General features: G+C 46.0%; 1 protein-coding gene across 3 annotated transcripts; it reads right to left on the bottom strand.

Annotated features, from left to right (window-relative positions):
* Positions 1–314: 314 nt before the first annotated feature.
* Positions 315–15,128, bottom strand: LOC142591331 (E3 ubiquitin-protein ligase RNF166-like). 3 transcript variants are annotated; one of them, XM_075703660.1, is made up of 5 exons: positions 14,872–15,128; positions 4,367–4,520; positions 4,087–4,305; positions 1,815–1,922; positions 315–415 (listed from the first exon to the last, which is right to left on the bottom strand). In XM_075703660.1, the coding sequence occupies exons 1-5, from the start codon at positions 14,991–14,993 to the stop codon at positions 350–352; spliced, it is 669 nt and encodes a 222-aa protein (XP_075559775.1). In that variant the 5' UTR covers positions 14,994–15,128; the 3' UTR covers positions 315–349. The 3 variants fall into 3 exon arrangements, with proteins under 3 accessions (XP_075559775.1, XP_075559782.1, XP_075559785.1); XM_075703667.1 differs by lacking the exon at positions 14,872–15,128 and adding an exon at positions 14,263–14,408; XM_075703670.1 differs by lacking the exon at positions 14,872–15,128 and adding an exon at positions 14,111–14,174.
* Between the last annotated feature and the right edge of the window lie 223 nt (positions 15,129–15,351).

Raw genomic sequence — 15,351 nt, 5'->3', positions numbered from 1 at the left:
GTGGTTCAATACATGCACCACGAACTAGTTAATCAGATTAATTCTGACAACGAATCTTCATTTGCTTTGAAAAGATTTTTGTCAGCCCCTTAATAAAGAGATAGAAAGCAAGATGCTGTTTCCAAACATGACCCTTGTCAGACTTGCAGCTCTGAGAGACACTACTAACATTGCTAACATATAGTGCTGTTCCTGCAGCAACGAAGACCTATATTTAAAAACTGCAATAGAAAAAAAATGTGGCACCCAGCATCTGAGGCGAAAGACCTCTCTCATGCTGATCATGACTGGTAAAAAAAAGCATAGAAAAGGTATATCTTTCCAAACAGCCGGAATGCCACTTTGGCCTTTATTTCTCCTTGAGGGAAGCTTCCAAGGCCTGCTGCAGGGCGTCATCATCATCGATGCCGTAGTCCTGCATCAGAAAACCCAGAGCAATTTCTGCATTACTGAGGCAAGCAACATTTTAAAATGCCAGTGACGGTTCAGCTTTCTGAATGAAATGCTGAATCGTTACTAGCATTACTTTCCATGCAGTCCTTACCCACATATGACAGGGTATGTAGGGCAGTCAAAAATAAATTCCGTCATGGTGGCGGCCACAAGATTATTTTTTTTTTAAATCTCGTTAGGATTTCTTCTTGAAAAGGATGCATTCCATCTGGAAGTCATCTCAAAACAGTATGTACTCCTTCAGTAACTTAATGTTACTGCACAAGCCTTACCTTCACCAGCATTTGTCGTTGCCATGCAGTCTCCGTAGACTAAAATAAACTTTGGAACGTCAAAGTTGTGTCGCTCCCTGCATCACTACAAAATACGAGTTATCACTCACAACTACCAAGCCAATGAACATGTCACCTTATTACTGGAGAATGAACCTAGCAAGTCGGAAGGCCTTTTAAATTGATCATAGAAGCAACTACAGTAAACAAAACAGCAAACCATGTCCACCAGGCCTAAATGGCTGGAAAACACCCTGCAAAGTGTTGCTGTGAATTTAAGGCATTTAAAAGAAGTCTTTCCCGGAGAGAACAAGGCTTGCAACTGCTATGTTATGGTGCTGATCAGTTAGTCTATGCTGGCCAATCTGCAACATGCATAACAATTAATAATGAATAATTATTAACACACATGCATGTACATACGTGTGTTTGTTGCTGCAGGAAAGTGTGTGTGCATGAGTAATTTGTCAGACTACAGAAACTGGCGATTTTTCTACTGTTCTAATATGATGCACAACGTGATTTTCACTCTTTCAAGCCATTGTGACAGCATTGTTGACTTTTAATGCACAGAGCCGCAGAATGTTTAAGCATGACCATGAAAACAAAAAAAAGAAGTACCTTCCACACCACTCTTTTATCTTAATGGTGCTCAAAATATTAAGTGCAAAAAAAAATCTAAATTAGAACTGTGGCCCCATTTTTTTTTCTTTTTGCCTCTTCACAATTTCAATGCCTACAAACACTTGCTTTATTAATGAAAGTAAGCAATGCACATCAGCAAACGACTTGATGCCCAATAAATAGTAGAGCTACAGCTGGCAACAACATAAGACTGCAGCAGCAAATACACTGCTGCATAGCTCGAGAATTTGTATAAATGCACCAGCCGGCTGCATTTCCATGATGTCATAGCAGAGAACTATGTACTGGAAGCACAGAATGCAGGTGTAGTGTGGTTTTGAGAGCTGAGCTTGTATCGAATTCTTAGGTTATCACTAAGTATAGAGGTACCCAGCATTTTTCTTTTGCTTTCAACACCATTACAAGTCTTTTTGGAGACAGTGCCACAAAGTCGAGTTTACTCACCACATAGGTGTCATACTCGAAACGGTGCCTGAGGTTGAGGTGACTTAGAAAATTGATGGACTTCTGGTGAGGATTCCCCCATGGCATGGAGGCACACACCGGGCATACCTGCACAAATAAACCACACATACCGTTCTTATACACCACAACATCTATTTCAACACTACACATAAGATTAAGTGCTACTGGTGTGTGTGTGTGTGTGTGTGTGTGTGTCTATATATATATATATATATATATATATATATATATATATATATATATATATATATATATATATATATATATATATGTATATATATATATATATATATATATATAGAGAGAGAGAGAGAGAGAGAGAGAGAGAGAGAGAGAGAGAGAGAGAGACAGAGAGAGAGAGCAAAATGAAAAAGTTTTTGCACTGGGAATTTGGTTTTAATTGAAAAGGTTCAGTGAAAGTGCATTTATAGGGGGTCTTCAAATCATACATATTTTAAAAATAGGATACCAAATATTGCTCATTTCCTGCCAAAATGAGTTTGTGTGCAGTCCATTTGGTGATAAAAGGCTTACATTGCATTATTTGACACATGCATGCATGCCATTCACTACTGGACATTTGGTCAACTGAGCAGCTTGTCAATGATAAATAGCTGCTTTCAGTATTGTTATATGGGGAACCATGATAATGACAGTAGCAAAACAAAGGAACAGCATTTCACCAGATAGACACAGCCGTTTTCGTTGAAGGAGCTAAATGCAAACAGCCAGACACGTGGAAATGAAAGTTGATTGGGTGGGAAGGACAGGAGGGAAGGGGGGGGGGGTAAAATTTTTTACTGTTCAACGAAAAAGTTCAGGGAACCCTTACTAAAACTCTTTTGCTAATTTTCACTTTGACTTTGCAGTACCTCAAATCCACCTCTCTCTCGCCACCCTTTCTTTTTCAAGGTTTTCTCAATGCTGTAGCACTTCGCACTAAACAAATACAAGCTGCGGTCACATTTACTTTTTACCATGGAAAAGATAAGCCTGCAATGAAACAGCCAATGTCTGTTACATGAAACTCTGCTTGAAGCTTCTTTGAACACTTCAAGGGATGAACAACTGCCCAGAACATGTCATGAGATTTTGATGGAAATGAAAAGACCACAATTTATTGTGATACAATAGAGCATGACATTCACAGTAGGAATTGTAATATTAAATTGCTACAGAAAGTCGTGATCACTGTTTTCAGCATGTTTCCAGTGTACGACTTCATAAACAGGACCACAACTGCCGATGGAAAAATCCCTATATAGATCTTCCTCAATGTTTCCTACGTTACCACTGCAAGATTAGACAATGACCGGTAAGCGTTGCATCACACTTAAAAAAAAGGGGGGGGGGAGGCAGTGTTACTATAACTGCTTGGCAGTCCCTTTAAGCAACAAAATTTCTATACACCTCAGCATGATTGCCACTGCTTTGATGGGGCGCGGTGTTTTAACGGCAGTCAAAAAGCAGGATGTATGTGTCCCACTGTCCACATATCACATTACATCAAACAATGATGTCGCTAATCACACTCATGCGATTGGGTACGTGGTGTCGCAACACACCAAACGTCTGCTGACGCAGACGCCCCTGCAGGGAAAGAGCAGCGAGCTGCGCATACCGTGCACAATGTTACTGCCACATGGACCGCCTGCATCCACTAGATTTAAGTACAGTGTAGTTAATTAGATTTGATGACAAAACTCGAGGTGTGCAGCACCGATACAGCTACCACTGCACGTTCGCCACAAATGGCATGCTGGCAAAAGCAAAGCATGTCACTGACAAAAATGTTTCTTTTTCCCACTAGCATGGCAACTAGGTAGTATCCAAAATTTTGCCTGACGCTAGCATGTGCAATTTGCATGTAAAAATGCACTGTGTTTGCGCATGACTTGTGCAAGCAGAACAAAAGAACAAATTTCTGTGTGTAGGCCAGAGTGTGTAAAAAAAAAAAATGGTATTCGCAATTTTTTCTTGTTCTCACCACAGAACTCAGGCGCATGTTATTCAAGTGTGCATTTGAATAAAGTACATGTAGGGCCTTTTTTGCACAGCTAACTACAAGTGAAAACAACAATCATGCACACATGCACATCACTCCCCCCCCCCCCCTCCTCGTGTGACCTTTCGATGTGTATGCAAACAACTCAATTTTCTGTTAAACACCTTCCCCTTCACCATTATCAGCAAAGGAATGCACAAACATTATTTTTTGCAAGGAATAACATCCCAGAACGTAACGACTCACCACAGAGTGTGGGCTGTTGTAGTGGTTGGCATTGCAATGGTCCCTTAGGGCAGCAAGATCCAGGTTGTCCATTTCACAGTAGGGGCAAGGAAAGGTGAACCGGTTTTCTTTGCCAGATGACTGACTGTGCGGAGGCTGGTACACGGGAGGTGCGGCTGCAGCACCCTCCATTTCATCTGAGCAGCTGCTGTGGTGGGCCCGCAGCTTGGACAGCGAGAGCTGAGCAAGCCCGTTTTGGTTAACACCTAGTGGCCACACTGGACAGTGCTAGTTAGCTTACCACTTTCCTACAGCCTGAGCAGGCAGCCTTGAGTGAAGAAATGTTCTTGGCGAGGTCTTTGGCCCGCACTGTTTTGCTAGGATCAAAGGTGGACCGGCAAAGTGGGCACTTGGGATCATCTTGCTTGCACTGGGCCAGGCACCCACTGCAAAAACTGCAATGGCATTTCCCTTAGGGCCACAACACTGTACAACACAGTAACCAAAAATGAGAAATAGTCAGTTCTGATGGAACAGTGTATGCCTGCGTGAAACGAAAATGAAAAAAAAAATCTAATTATGGGGTTTCACGAGCTAAAACCACGATCCGATTAGGAGGCACGCCGTAGTGGGGGACTCCGGAATACTTTGAACCACCTGGGGTTCTTTAACATACACCTAAATCTAAGCAAACAGGTTTTTGCATTTCGCCCCCCACAAAAATGCAGCCGCTGTAGCCTAAATTCAATCCCGTGACCTTGTGCTTAGCAGCCTAACATAGCAACTAAACAACCACGGCGGGTACGAGAATGCAGAAACAAAGCACCGTCAATATGCAGTCAGGAACTGGCTTAAATGCTTTAAGATACAAAGAGCACTGGCCCTTTTCTTGTTTTCTTATTGAAATAAACACAAAAGAAAGTTAGCCGCCAAATAACGGTGACGGCAGCTACTCTTTTTTACGTAACATTAAATTATTAATACTAAGAATATTCTAAAGAAGCATAACAGTACAGGTTCAGGAAAAGTAGAGCAGAGTGCGAGAATAAATTAGGTCCACATATAGTCCTGGCAACACGAATATACGAAAAGAAAAAAAGAAGACGAGGACAGGATGCACCGCTCACTATACCGACTCCCAACATGCGGTCCAAGATGAAGAAAAATACACAGCTGATCAAATACATGCACATTTTTACACAACCTGTTTGCATGGTTGATTTTGTTGAACACCACGAGTGATGGTACCTGCTTAGTTCACACGTAACTGTGTGAAACAGTTTTTTAACGTAATATTTAACAAAAAGTGCAAAATATAGCTACCACTAGGCGGTTACAACTAAGAAAACAAAGGAAAGCCGTCACCTGGAGCCAACGCTTTCACATGCAATCAAAATAGGCCTTTGCCCACTTTTTATCTGTGCACCCTTCACCTTGTTTAGTTACAACTAGTCTAGTAACCCTTTAAAGGGGCCTAGAACCACTCCTCGGGTTTGGTGAAATAACACAGTCATCGGGTAGTATGCACTACGGTGACCATCTCAGCCAAGTTTTGTCATACACGGCGTGTGGAGCTCGCAAGCGGAGTGCGATGTCACCTTTCTCTCAAACGCTCTCTTTTCAACAGAAGCCTTCTCCTCATTCTCTTCTGGATGCTTTATTTTATAATAAAGCGGATTCCCATACGTGGTTGCTATTAATAGCTGCAGTCAGCTATATAATGTAGATACCGCAGCCGCCAAGGGGGCAGCGACGAGTCTGCTAAGTGAACACACTGAGGCTCCCCGAGGCCAACCGTATTTGGTGCATCGTAGGCACCAAAATTAAAATTTGTAGCGTCCACGTTAACATCCAAAATGAAATTTGAAAAGCTTGCCATGGATTGAATGCATTGAAGTAGTTTTTGTGGCAGCATATTGCTACGGAACAGTATTTGCGATGACGAAGAGGCGAGCAGCGTGAAGACGACGACAAAGACGACGATTAGAGGCTAGCGCGGGCTGCTGCCTCTAGGCCAAGTGTGGCATATTTCCTTGTAAATATACTTGTATATAGCCTTTTGTCTGCGTCTTCCTACGTAACGCATCTGGTGGAGGTGGACGTTCCCTGTACCTCGTCACGGAGCTTCACAGTGGACGGTACGTCGAGCCTTCCTTCAAGGCTCCCGGTGACGAAAACTTGACACAGCCGCCTCAGACACCTGCTGCCACTTCGACAACCTACATCGCTCTCCCCACTCCCCGTGATCCTGGCGTATTCTCGGGCAAAGATGGGGAAGACGTCGAGGACTGGACCAGCCTGTACGAACACATCAGCCGCAATAACCGGTGGGACCCTACTATCATGCTTGCCAATGTAGTCTTTTACCTCGGTGGCACACCTCGAGTTTGGTTTCGGACGCACGAAGATCAGCTCACCAGTTGGGATTTGCTTAAGCAAAAGCTCCAAGACTTGTTCGGCAACCCCTACGGTCACCAACTTGGCGCGCAGAAGACGTTATCCGGCCGTGTGCAGACGTCAACAGAGCCCTACGTCACGTACGTTCAGGACGTTTTGGCTCTGTGCCGCAAAGTTGACGCACACTTGACTGAGTCAGACAAGGTTTCCCACATCCTCAAAAGCACTGCTGATGACGCCTTCAACTTGCTCGTTTTCAACAACGTGGCGACGGGGGATGCAGTTATAGAAGAGTGCCACCGCCTGGAACTCGCTAAAAGCTGTTTGCCCATCTGCCCAACACCCCAGCGACATCTTCCTGTGCCGACGCTCCTCGTCCCAACAACACCGGCGATGTTACCAGGATCGTCCGGCATGAGATCGAGGCCGCTTATCCGGCTGCCTTCGACTCCAGCTCCTCCAACGCACCTGCAGTCACGGTTTCCCTGATCCAGGCAGTTGTCCGTCAGGAGTTCACAAACATGGATCTTCACACCATCTGCTTGGCCCATCACCCTGATACTCACCCGGCTTCTGTGACCCATCTGAATGGCGCACTGTTGACGACAAGCCCATTTGTTTTCACTGTCGTAGAATCGGGCACATTTCTCAGCACTGTCGCAGTAGCTGAAGTTCCCCGACCCGGTCTCCTTATACTACCTACTCTCACCCACCAGGTGGCCTTTCTCGTCATATGCCACACGCTCCGATAATGCCGCCACTGATTCTCCTGCACCAAACCCGCCCCTATTCTCGTTCGCCTTTGCCCCAACGACGACAATCTCGCTCTCCCCAGCCCCATAGCTCCTTTTCGACGACTCCATTGGGACGACGTTCCCAGCTGGAAAACTAGACGATGCAGTGCCTCGAGGTGACGCTGCATTGCTCCCTACGCCGCCAAATCCTCTACCGACTTTGCCCACTCACCTGAACCTTCTTGACGTGCAAGTCGACGGCATTTCTGTGTCTGCACTCATAGACACTGGGGCGCATTTGTCCGTAATGAGCGCTGACCTTCGCAACCGGCTCAAGAAAATTATCACGCCCGCTACGACGCCTGTTGTCCGTGTCGCCGATGGCGGAACAGCCCCCGTAATTGGTATGTGTACCGCCCGTGTCTCCTTCGCAGATCGCTCAACAATCGTGCTATTCACAGTCATCGCCCACTGTCCCCACGACATCATCCTCGGCTTAGACTTCCTCTCCGCACATTCTGCTCTCATCGATTCTTCCGCCAGTACTCTCCGCCTTGACCTGCCTGTTCTGGATCCTGCTGAACCACACCTCAGTCGCCTCAGTTCCGCCGACTTCGTTCGCTTGCCACCTTCGGCACTGACCTACGTTGACCTAGTGTCATCCCCACCAGTCCCCGATGGTCACTACATCGTGGCTCCTATGCAAGACGTCCTCCTTACACACGGGATCACAGTACCTCATACAGTTTTATCTATTACGGCGAATTGCGTCTGCCTGCCAGTGGTCAACTTCGGCTTGACGACACAAGTGCTGCCACGTGGGATATCTCTGGCCCAGCTTTGCTCATTTGAGGATCACTCAGTAGCATCCATTGCAGTAGACAACACTTCATCCGATACTCTTCTACCATCGCAGTCGACAATTTGTACCATCGCCGACTCACAGAAAATGATTGCGCCCGACATGCCGTCCGAGCACGCTTGTGAGCTCTACCGCGTTCTGTTTTCCTACCACAATATTTTTGACTTAAACAATCATTCTTTGGCCCAAACTACAGCTGTTAAACATCGCATTAATACTGGCGATGCCCCTCCTATTCATCGCCACCCGTATTGAGCGTCACAGGCTGAGCATCAAGTTATTCACGCAGAAGTTCGCAAAATGCTTGCCAAGAACATTATTGAACCGTCATGTAGCCCACGGGCATCACCTGTTGTACTGCTAAAAAAGAAAAAAAGAAGGATGGCTCATGGCGCTTTTGCGTGGATTATTGGCACCTTAACACGGTTACCAAAAAGGACGTGTATCCCCGACCTCGGATTGATGACGCCCTTGACTGCCTCTACGGTGCTCGCTATTTCTCCTCTATTGACCTTTGCTCCGGCTACTCGCAGATTGCCGTGGACGATCTCGACCGCGAAAAGACTGCTTTTGTAACACCTGATGATCTTTATCAATTCAAAGTGATGCCGTTCGGTCTATGTAACGCTCCTGCCACTTTTGAACACATGATGGACTCCCTTCTTCACGGTTTCAAATGGTCCACGTGCCTGTGCTACTTGGACGACGTTTTAGTATTCTCCCCAACGTCCGCCACGCACCTCGAGCGCCTCTCAAGCAGTCCTGGACATTTTTCGTCGAGCCGATCTGCAACTCAACGTATCGAAGTGCCAATTTAGCCGTCACCAGATTACCGTCCTTGGACGTCTCGTTGACACAAACAGAGTGCAACCGGACCCAGGCAAGATCCATGCTGTTACGTCCTTCCCTGTTCCGAAGTGTGTCAAGGATGTGTGCAGCTTCATCGGCCTTTGTTCGTACTTCCGCTGTTTTGTGAAAAATTTCGCGGCCGTAGCACGACCACTAACCGAGCTTTTGAAAAAAGACGCCCCTTTCCGGTGGGGCGGTAACGAAGCCTCTGCATTCTCGTATCTAATTGACCTTCTCACAACGCCTCCCGTCCTGGCCCATTTCGATCCTTCTGCGCCTGCCGAAGTCCGTACTGATGCCAGCGGTCACGGAATTGGCGCAGTACTGGCACAACGCCAGCGCGGCAACGACCGTGTTATCACTTATGCCAGCAGGCTCCTCTCATCCTCAGAGCGCAACTATTCCATCACTGAGCATGAATGTCTGGCCCTAGTTTGGGCGGTTGCGAAGTTCCGCCCATACTTTAATGGCCGACCCTTTTCCGTTGTCACAGACCATCACGCGCTTTGCTGGTTATGCTCACTGAAAGATCCTACAGGAAGACTTCGTCCCTGGGCCTTACACCTCCAAGAATATTCGTATTCTGTCACCTACAAATCTGGCCGACTACACAAGGACGCTGACTGACTGTCTCGCTACCCAGTAGACGAGCCTGACGCCGCCGACAGTAGTACCACCAACGGCATTTTCTCCGTGCCTGCCTTCGCTAACATCGCCGATGAGCACTACTGAGACCTATTGCTGCGAGCACTCATCGAGCGTCTGCGCTCTACACTTACTGACGCATCCGTTCGCCGATATGTCCTCCAGGGCGGCATTCTGTATCGAAGGCACTTCCTCCGTGAAGGATCTGATCTTCTTCTTGTCGTGCCAAAACATCTACGACAGACTGTGCTCTTTGAGATGCATGACGCACCCACTGCAGGACATCTTGGGGTAACCCGCACGTACGACCGCGTCCGCCGCTGCTTCTATTGACCTGTTCTCGCTTGCTCCGTTTGATGCTATGTTGCTGCCTGTGATCACTGCCAGCGTCGGAAAACACCTCAGGTGCTACCTGCCGGTCATCTCCAGCCATCACCGTCCCTGTGGAACCGTTCTTTCGTGTTGGATTAGACCTCCTTGGTCCCTTTTCCACGTCATCTTCTGGGAACAAATGGGTAGCCGTCGCAACTGATTATGCCACCCGATACGCCATCACGCGGGCTCTCCCTACCAGTTGCGCCACTGACGTTGCGGACTTTCTCTTGCGTGGCATTATCTTGCTTCATAGCGCCCCGAGACAGCTGCTTACTGACCATGGTTGTAACTTCCTCTCGAAAGTTATCGCCGACATTGTGCATTCCTGCTCCATTCAACACAAGCTGACTACCTCATGCCATCCTCAAACCAATGGCCTGACAGAGCGGTTAAACTGTACTCTTACCGATATGCTGTCCAAGTACGTTTCCAAGGACCACCACGACTGGGACATTGCCCTTCCTTACGTCATATATGCGTATAATTCTTCCCGGCACGTCACCGCCAGATTTTCTCCATTTTATCTACTGTACGGTCGCGAACCAACCTTGCCCCTTGACATGGCACTTCCTCCTGCTGCGATCTCAACAAGCGAGTATGTGCGCAACGCCATCACCCTCGCCGACAATGCACGCCAGCTTGCCCGTACTCGACTGACGGCCTCGCAAACCACTCAGCAGTGTCAGTACAACGCCCGCCACCGTGACGTACAGTTTTCGCCTGGTGCGCTCGTGCTCCTGTGGCCGCCCTGTCGTCACGTCGGACTTTCAGAAAAGCTCCTTTCGTGATGCACAGGGCCCTACCGCGTGCTGCACCAGGTGACTCCTGTGAAGTACGAAATTGCTCCTGCGAGTTCAACCTCGTCCTCTACTCTGGCATCTAGTGGTGTCGTGCACGTCAGTAGGCTCAAAGCCTAAAACACTGCTTCCGAGTCCGGCCTTTAGTCACTCCAGGACGGCGCTTTTGCCGCCGGGGGTAGTGCTATGGAACAGTATTTGTGATGACGAAGAGGTGAGCAGTGTGAAAACGACGACGACGATTAGAGGCTAGCGCGGGCTGTTGACTCTTAGCCAAGTGCGGCGCATTTCCTTGTAAATATACTTGTATATAGCTTTTCATCTGCATCTTCCTACGTAACAATATTCTTTAAATAGCCTATTTTCACTTCAAATGCCTTTCTCCACTTCGATAAAAAGTGGTTCAAGGCCCCTTTAGGTGTTTAATTATTTTGAGCAAAAGTGACCTGATTTTGCTTTATTTTTTCATGGCTTATTTTCAAGCTTCACTCCATCAAACAGGACAAGGAAACAAACACAAGTGCACACTATCAACACGCGATTTATTTGAATATACACAGAGCATACATAGTGACACAAATGCACATGTGGTTAGTCAAGGGATGAGTATATCTGTTATCAAAGGTAGTTAAGCTCCTTATCTGTCAGATCGATTGATGGGATGCTGTTACAATTGTTCCTTCGGTGGATTGCGCGGGTCTAAAATATTTCGCGCGTGAGGCGACTCTTGTGTCTTCAATATAGTGCTGTGCACAAAATCTGGTTTTCAATCGCTGCACATGTGCTTCCTACTGATGACCCTTTCATTGTTCACAGTCTTGAGGAAGTGTCCACTTACCTTCAAGAAGGGTACCCTGGTAAGGTAAACATATTTTCTGTTGACATAAAGGACCTATATTATTAGCTCCCTGTTGCATCGGTTTGTGTGGCTGTTATGGAAGCCACTGACTCACTCGGGCCTACTCGCTTCCAGAAGCATCGGAGGCTTCATGGACATCCTGACATTCTACTTGAGGTATACATTTGTTGAGTTCCAGGATGAGCTGTATGTTCAGAGAAAGGGTGTCCGTATAGGGTCAAGCTTGGCACCGGTCTTCAGTGACCTGTCATAGGCCAGAAGCGATAGACAACTTCTGGAAGCCTTGCCAGACACAAGCATCATTAGAATCTTCCATTTTGTGGACTATTGTGATTTTCAACAAAACAGACTGCGATGACCAGGAGGTAGATCGCCTTTATGACTTGATCGCATCAGTTATGACTGACCTTGTCCTCACGAGAGACCTCCCCTAAAATCAAGAAATAAGGTTTCTTGATTTGAGACTTCACCTAGCTAGTGATCACGTATGCTGGGCTTACGCCCCCTGTTTTCAGAAGTCTTTTGCCTTTTTCATTAAAAGACAGTGAAACTGGGAGTGGCAACAGCTGTTTTTAGGGAACGCATTAAAAAGGTCATGTGTGCATCAAATGGGGAACAGTTTCAAGTCGCGAGTTGGTTGGTTATGATCAGCAGGTTTCCTGGAGTTTTTGTTGTCTCAGTATTGCAGAGAAGCTTGTACAAGAAATGCAAATCTGAATGCAAATCGGATGAACAGTGCTCTCTATCACCAATGACAAGCGGAAGGCTACCGTCATACCGTATATTCAAAAGATTTCGGATCACATAAAGAAAATTGCTGGAAGCGCTGGGGTGCGGGTTGTTTTCTCGGTGCCCTACAGACTAGCACATTTATGCAGGCTGGTCAACCGAGATGATGCAACGACCGAAAAGTGCAAGAAAAAGCAAAAAATTAGTGCAGCTGCCTCAGCTATGTTGTGTACAATGTCCCTCTGTCATGTGGTCACTCGTATATCGGACAGACAAGGCATTGTATTAATGACTGCCTGTTAACTCAGAGCTGGCCAAGGAAGCAATCTGGCTCCGCACATGTCGACATGCAGCAGTTGCAAACCAGATTTTGCGCATAGCACTATACTGAAGACATACAACAATCGCCCCACGCGCAAAATATTTTAGGCCCACACAACCCACCGAAGGGACAATTGCGTCAGCATCCCATTAATCGATCTGACAGATAAGGAGCTAGAGTACCTTGGATAACAGATAGAGACTCATTCCTCGCCTAACCACATGTGCATTCGCATCAGCACATATGCTCTGTATATTTTAGAACAAATCATATGTTGATAGTCTGCGCTCATGTTTGTTTCCTTCCTTGTCCTGTCTTCGTGCAATTCACCCAAAAGTCACTGTCAAGAGTTGAGCAGTGGCTTTCCTTTGCACATGCAACTCGCATATGAGCCATCAGTGGCAATCACCATCATTCCAAATTTGTCAAAAGGTGCAAAAAGAAAAGAAAGAAAGAAAGAAAAAAAGAAACATTATTTCAAAAACGCAGTCTTTGAGCGCTGACGAAATGCTGCCATCTTTGTAGTAGAAAACAAATACAGCAATAAACATGCCCCTCCAGTGCAGACAAAATGTCCGACGTCTATGCTGTAGAACACGAAGACAATCAACGTGGCCCTCAAAGCGCTGAAAACAACAACAAAAAAGAACGGAATAACCACAGATTGCAAAGCCTGGCACTGCAGCCGTCTATGCAGTAGAAGAAATACTAAGTGGACGTGCCGAGTTCATCCAAATTGCTTCAAAAACAGGATTATTGTCATGATGAGCTGAGCTCATCAAAACCACTTAAGGGGTTAATAGGAAATATAAGATCGAAATGCCACAATAAGAACTGAAATATTGCAATTGCTTGTTGAAAAAACAGAAATAAAATGATTGATTGTAAAGGTCTCCTGTGGTATACGAGACAATGTGTTGCAGTGCACATAAGTAACCGAAGTGGCGACTAATCACATCATCACTGTCAATGCCTTTACCATCATGAAAAGTTTATGACAATTACTTTACCAAACATTCTATGGAAGTTGTCAGCTTAACTTATGAAGGCCATACTAACTCCAAATGAAATAAGTCAGGCACTTCGCATGTTTCACTACACCTCAACTAACTTACCGAACACACATCCGAAATAAATCATGACCCTTGCAGAACTAATCACCAGACTGATGAACAGTATAATTGTAGCAGCAGTTTAGCAAATTCATTGGCAATGCAAGAAAAATTAAAAGCGATGCGACAAGCGAATTTCGGCACTCCTACAAAAGCAGCGCTTCGCAATGGCCAAAGCGCATTTTCCATCACAGGGCATTTATTTTGCCGCAATGTGCACTAGCGTAGAAAAAGCGCAGAACAAAACGAAGTATTTCGAACAACAGCTGTTTCGAACTCTACGCTCTCTCACGTGCCGTCAATAGAAAAACGAAAGCGTTGTGAGACGACAAAAACAATTTAAAAACTAGAAAAATATGCATACATATACATATGGTGGCGTTAAGAACTGGCCGAAGCGTTCGCAAATATTTGTGACACTACTTTTTCCCAAAAGTGAGCTCGGAGCATCGAACACACGGCAGCCTAGCGCGCGCTGCCTATCGAACTGCGCCGGAAGCTCGTGGTAACACGCACCTCTGTTCCATTGAAATACGCATATCAGCTGTTGCGTATGCGTACTGTTGTAACACGGGATGCACGCATCGTTGCGTAACACTTCTCTAACTGCGTTTCACCAGTCACTCTGCTGTTTACGTCCGCGTCTCGGCTCAAGGCTGGTCTTTACGCGGTCCCCAGCTATCTGAAAGACGTCCAAGACCCCCCGCATAGCAACAGCTCACATCGACCGAAGGGAAGAACGCCAAACCGAAACTCCCTTTCCAGCTTCACGACGGGTTTTCCGCAGTCATTGGAATCAGCTGTTCGCTTCGCACTTTAAGAAAAAAAAAACGCACAGGCACTTAGCTGTCACTGTTACATACAAATTCTAGAACAAAGCCACGCGTTTGGCAGCGAGCTCAAGTAACCACGGTCCAAAAGCACAACGAACAAACACTTGGCAATTACCGAAAAATAATCAAGTAGTCAAAAACAATAACTGCGAAAATAACCTCTTTTTCACCTGTAACCATACAAGCATTAAAGAGTAAACCAATGTAAAAAGGCAAGAGGTGCAAGAGTACGCAGCAGCACGAACGCGTTGCGACGCGAGCCATGCTTCGAATAGAACAAAGCGATCCTTACGTGTGGCCGCAGCTGATCGTGACTGGCTTCTGAAAAATCTCCAAACAAATGGGACAGATGAACTCTTCTGTGTTGCTGATCATACTACTGGTCGCCTTGAAAAGGGAAAGCCTAGCCATCATTCTGATTTGCGTTCGATGCCCCGGGGGTTACTGCATGAAGTCACTAAATTAGTACGCAGCAGCGCGCGCATCCTCCAGAACGCGATCCTGATTGTCGTGGTATGAGCCGTGTGAGTGGTCCACTGCTATGGTCCACTGTTTTCGTCTGTCAAGCCTGTTCCTGGTACAGAAGAAAATGAAAAAGACGTTTCATAAATATACGCATATAACTTATAATAACATTTATTAGTGTAATATTAACAACGTAGTTTGTTGTACTTTAATAAAAAATAATATAAGGCATATCAGGTTCTAACTTTATATTTATCTGTGGCGACCCCTTCCATAAACTTAGGGCGAATTCGCCATTACTTTTGTT

Source organism: Dermacentor variabilis, chromosome 1, assembly GCF_050947875.1.
Source record: "Dermacentor variabilis isolate Ectoservices chromosome 1, ASM5094787v1, whole genome shotgun sequence".
NCBI classification, from domain to species: domain Eukaryota; kingdom Metazoa; phylum Arthropoda; class Arachnida; order Ixodida; family Ixodidae; genus Dermacentor; species Dermacentor variabilis.
This window is presented reverse-complemented; position numbering and strand designations above follow the sequence as displayed.

Coding starts and splice junctions, on each gene's coding strand:
- LOC142591331 (XM_075703660.1), bottom strand. CDS start 14,993: ATGATGGCTAGGCTTTCCCTTTTCAAGGCGACCAGTAGTATGATCAGC. Junction 4,521..14,871: donor ACGATCAGCTGCGGCCACAC/GTAAGGATCGCT, acceptor ATGCCATTGCAG/TTTTTGCAGTGGGTGCCTGG. Junction 416..1,814: donor TCGAGTATGACACCTATGTG/GTGAGTAAACTC, acceptor TTTCTGATGCAG/GACTACGGCATCGATGATGA.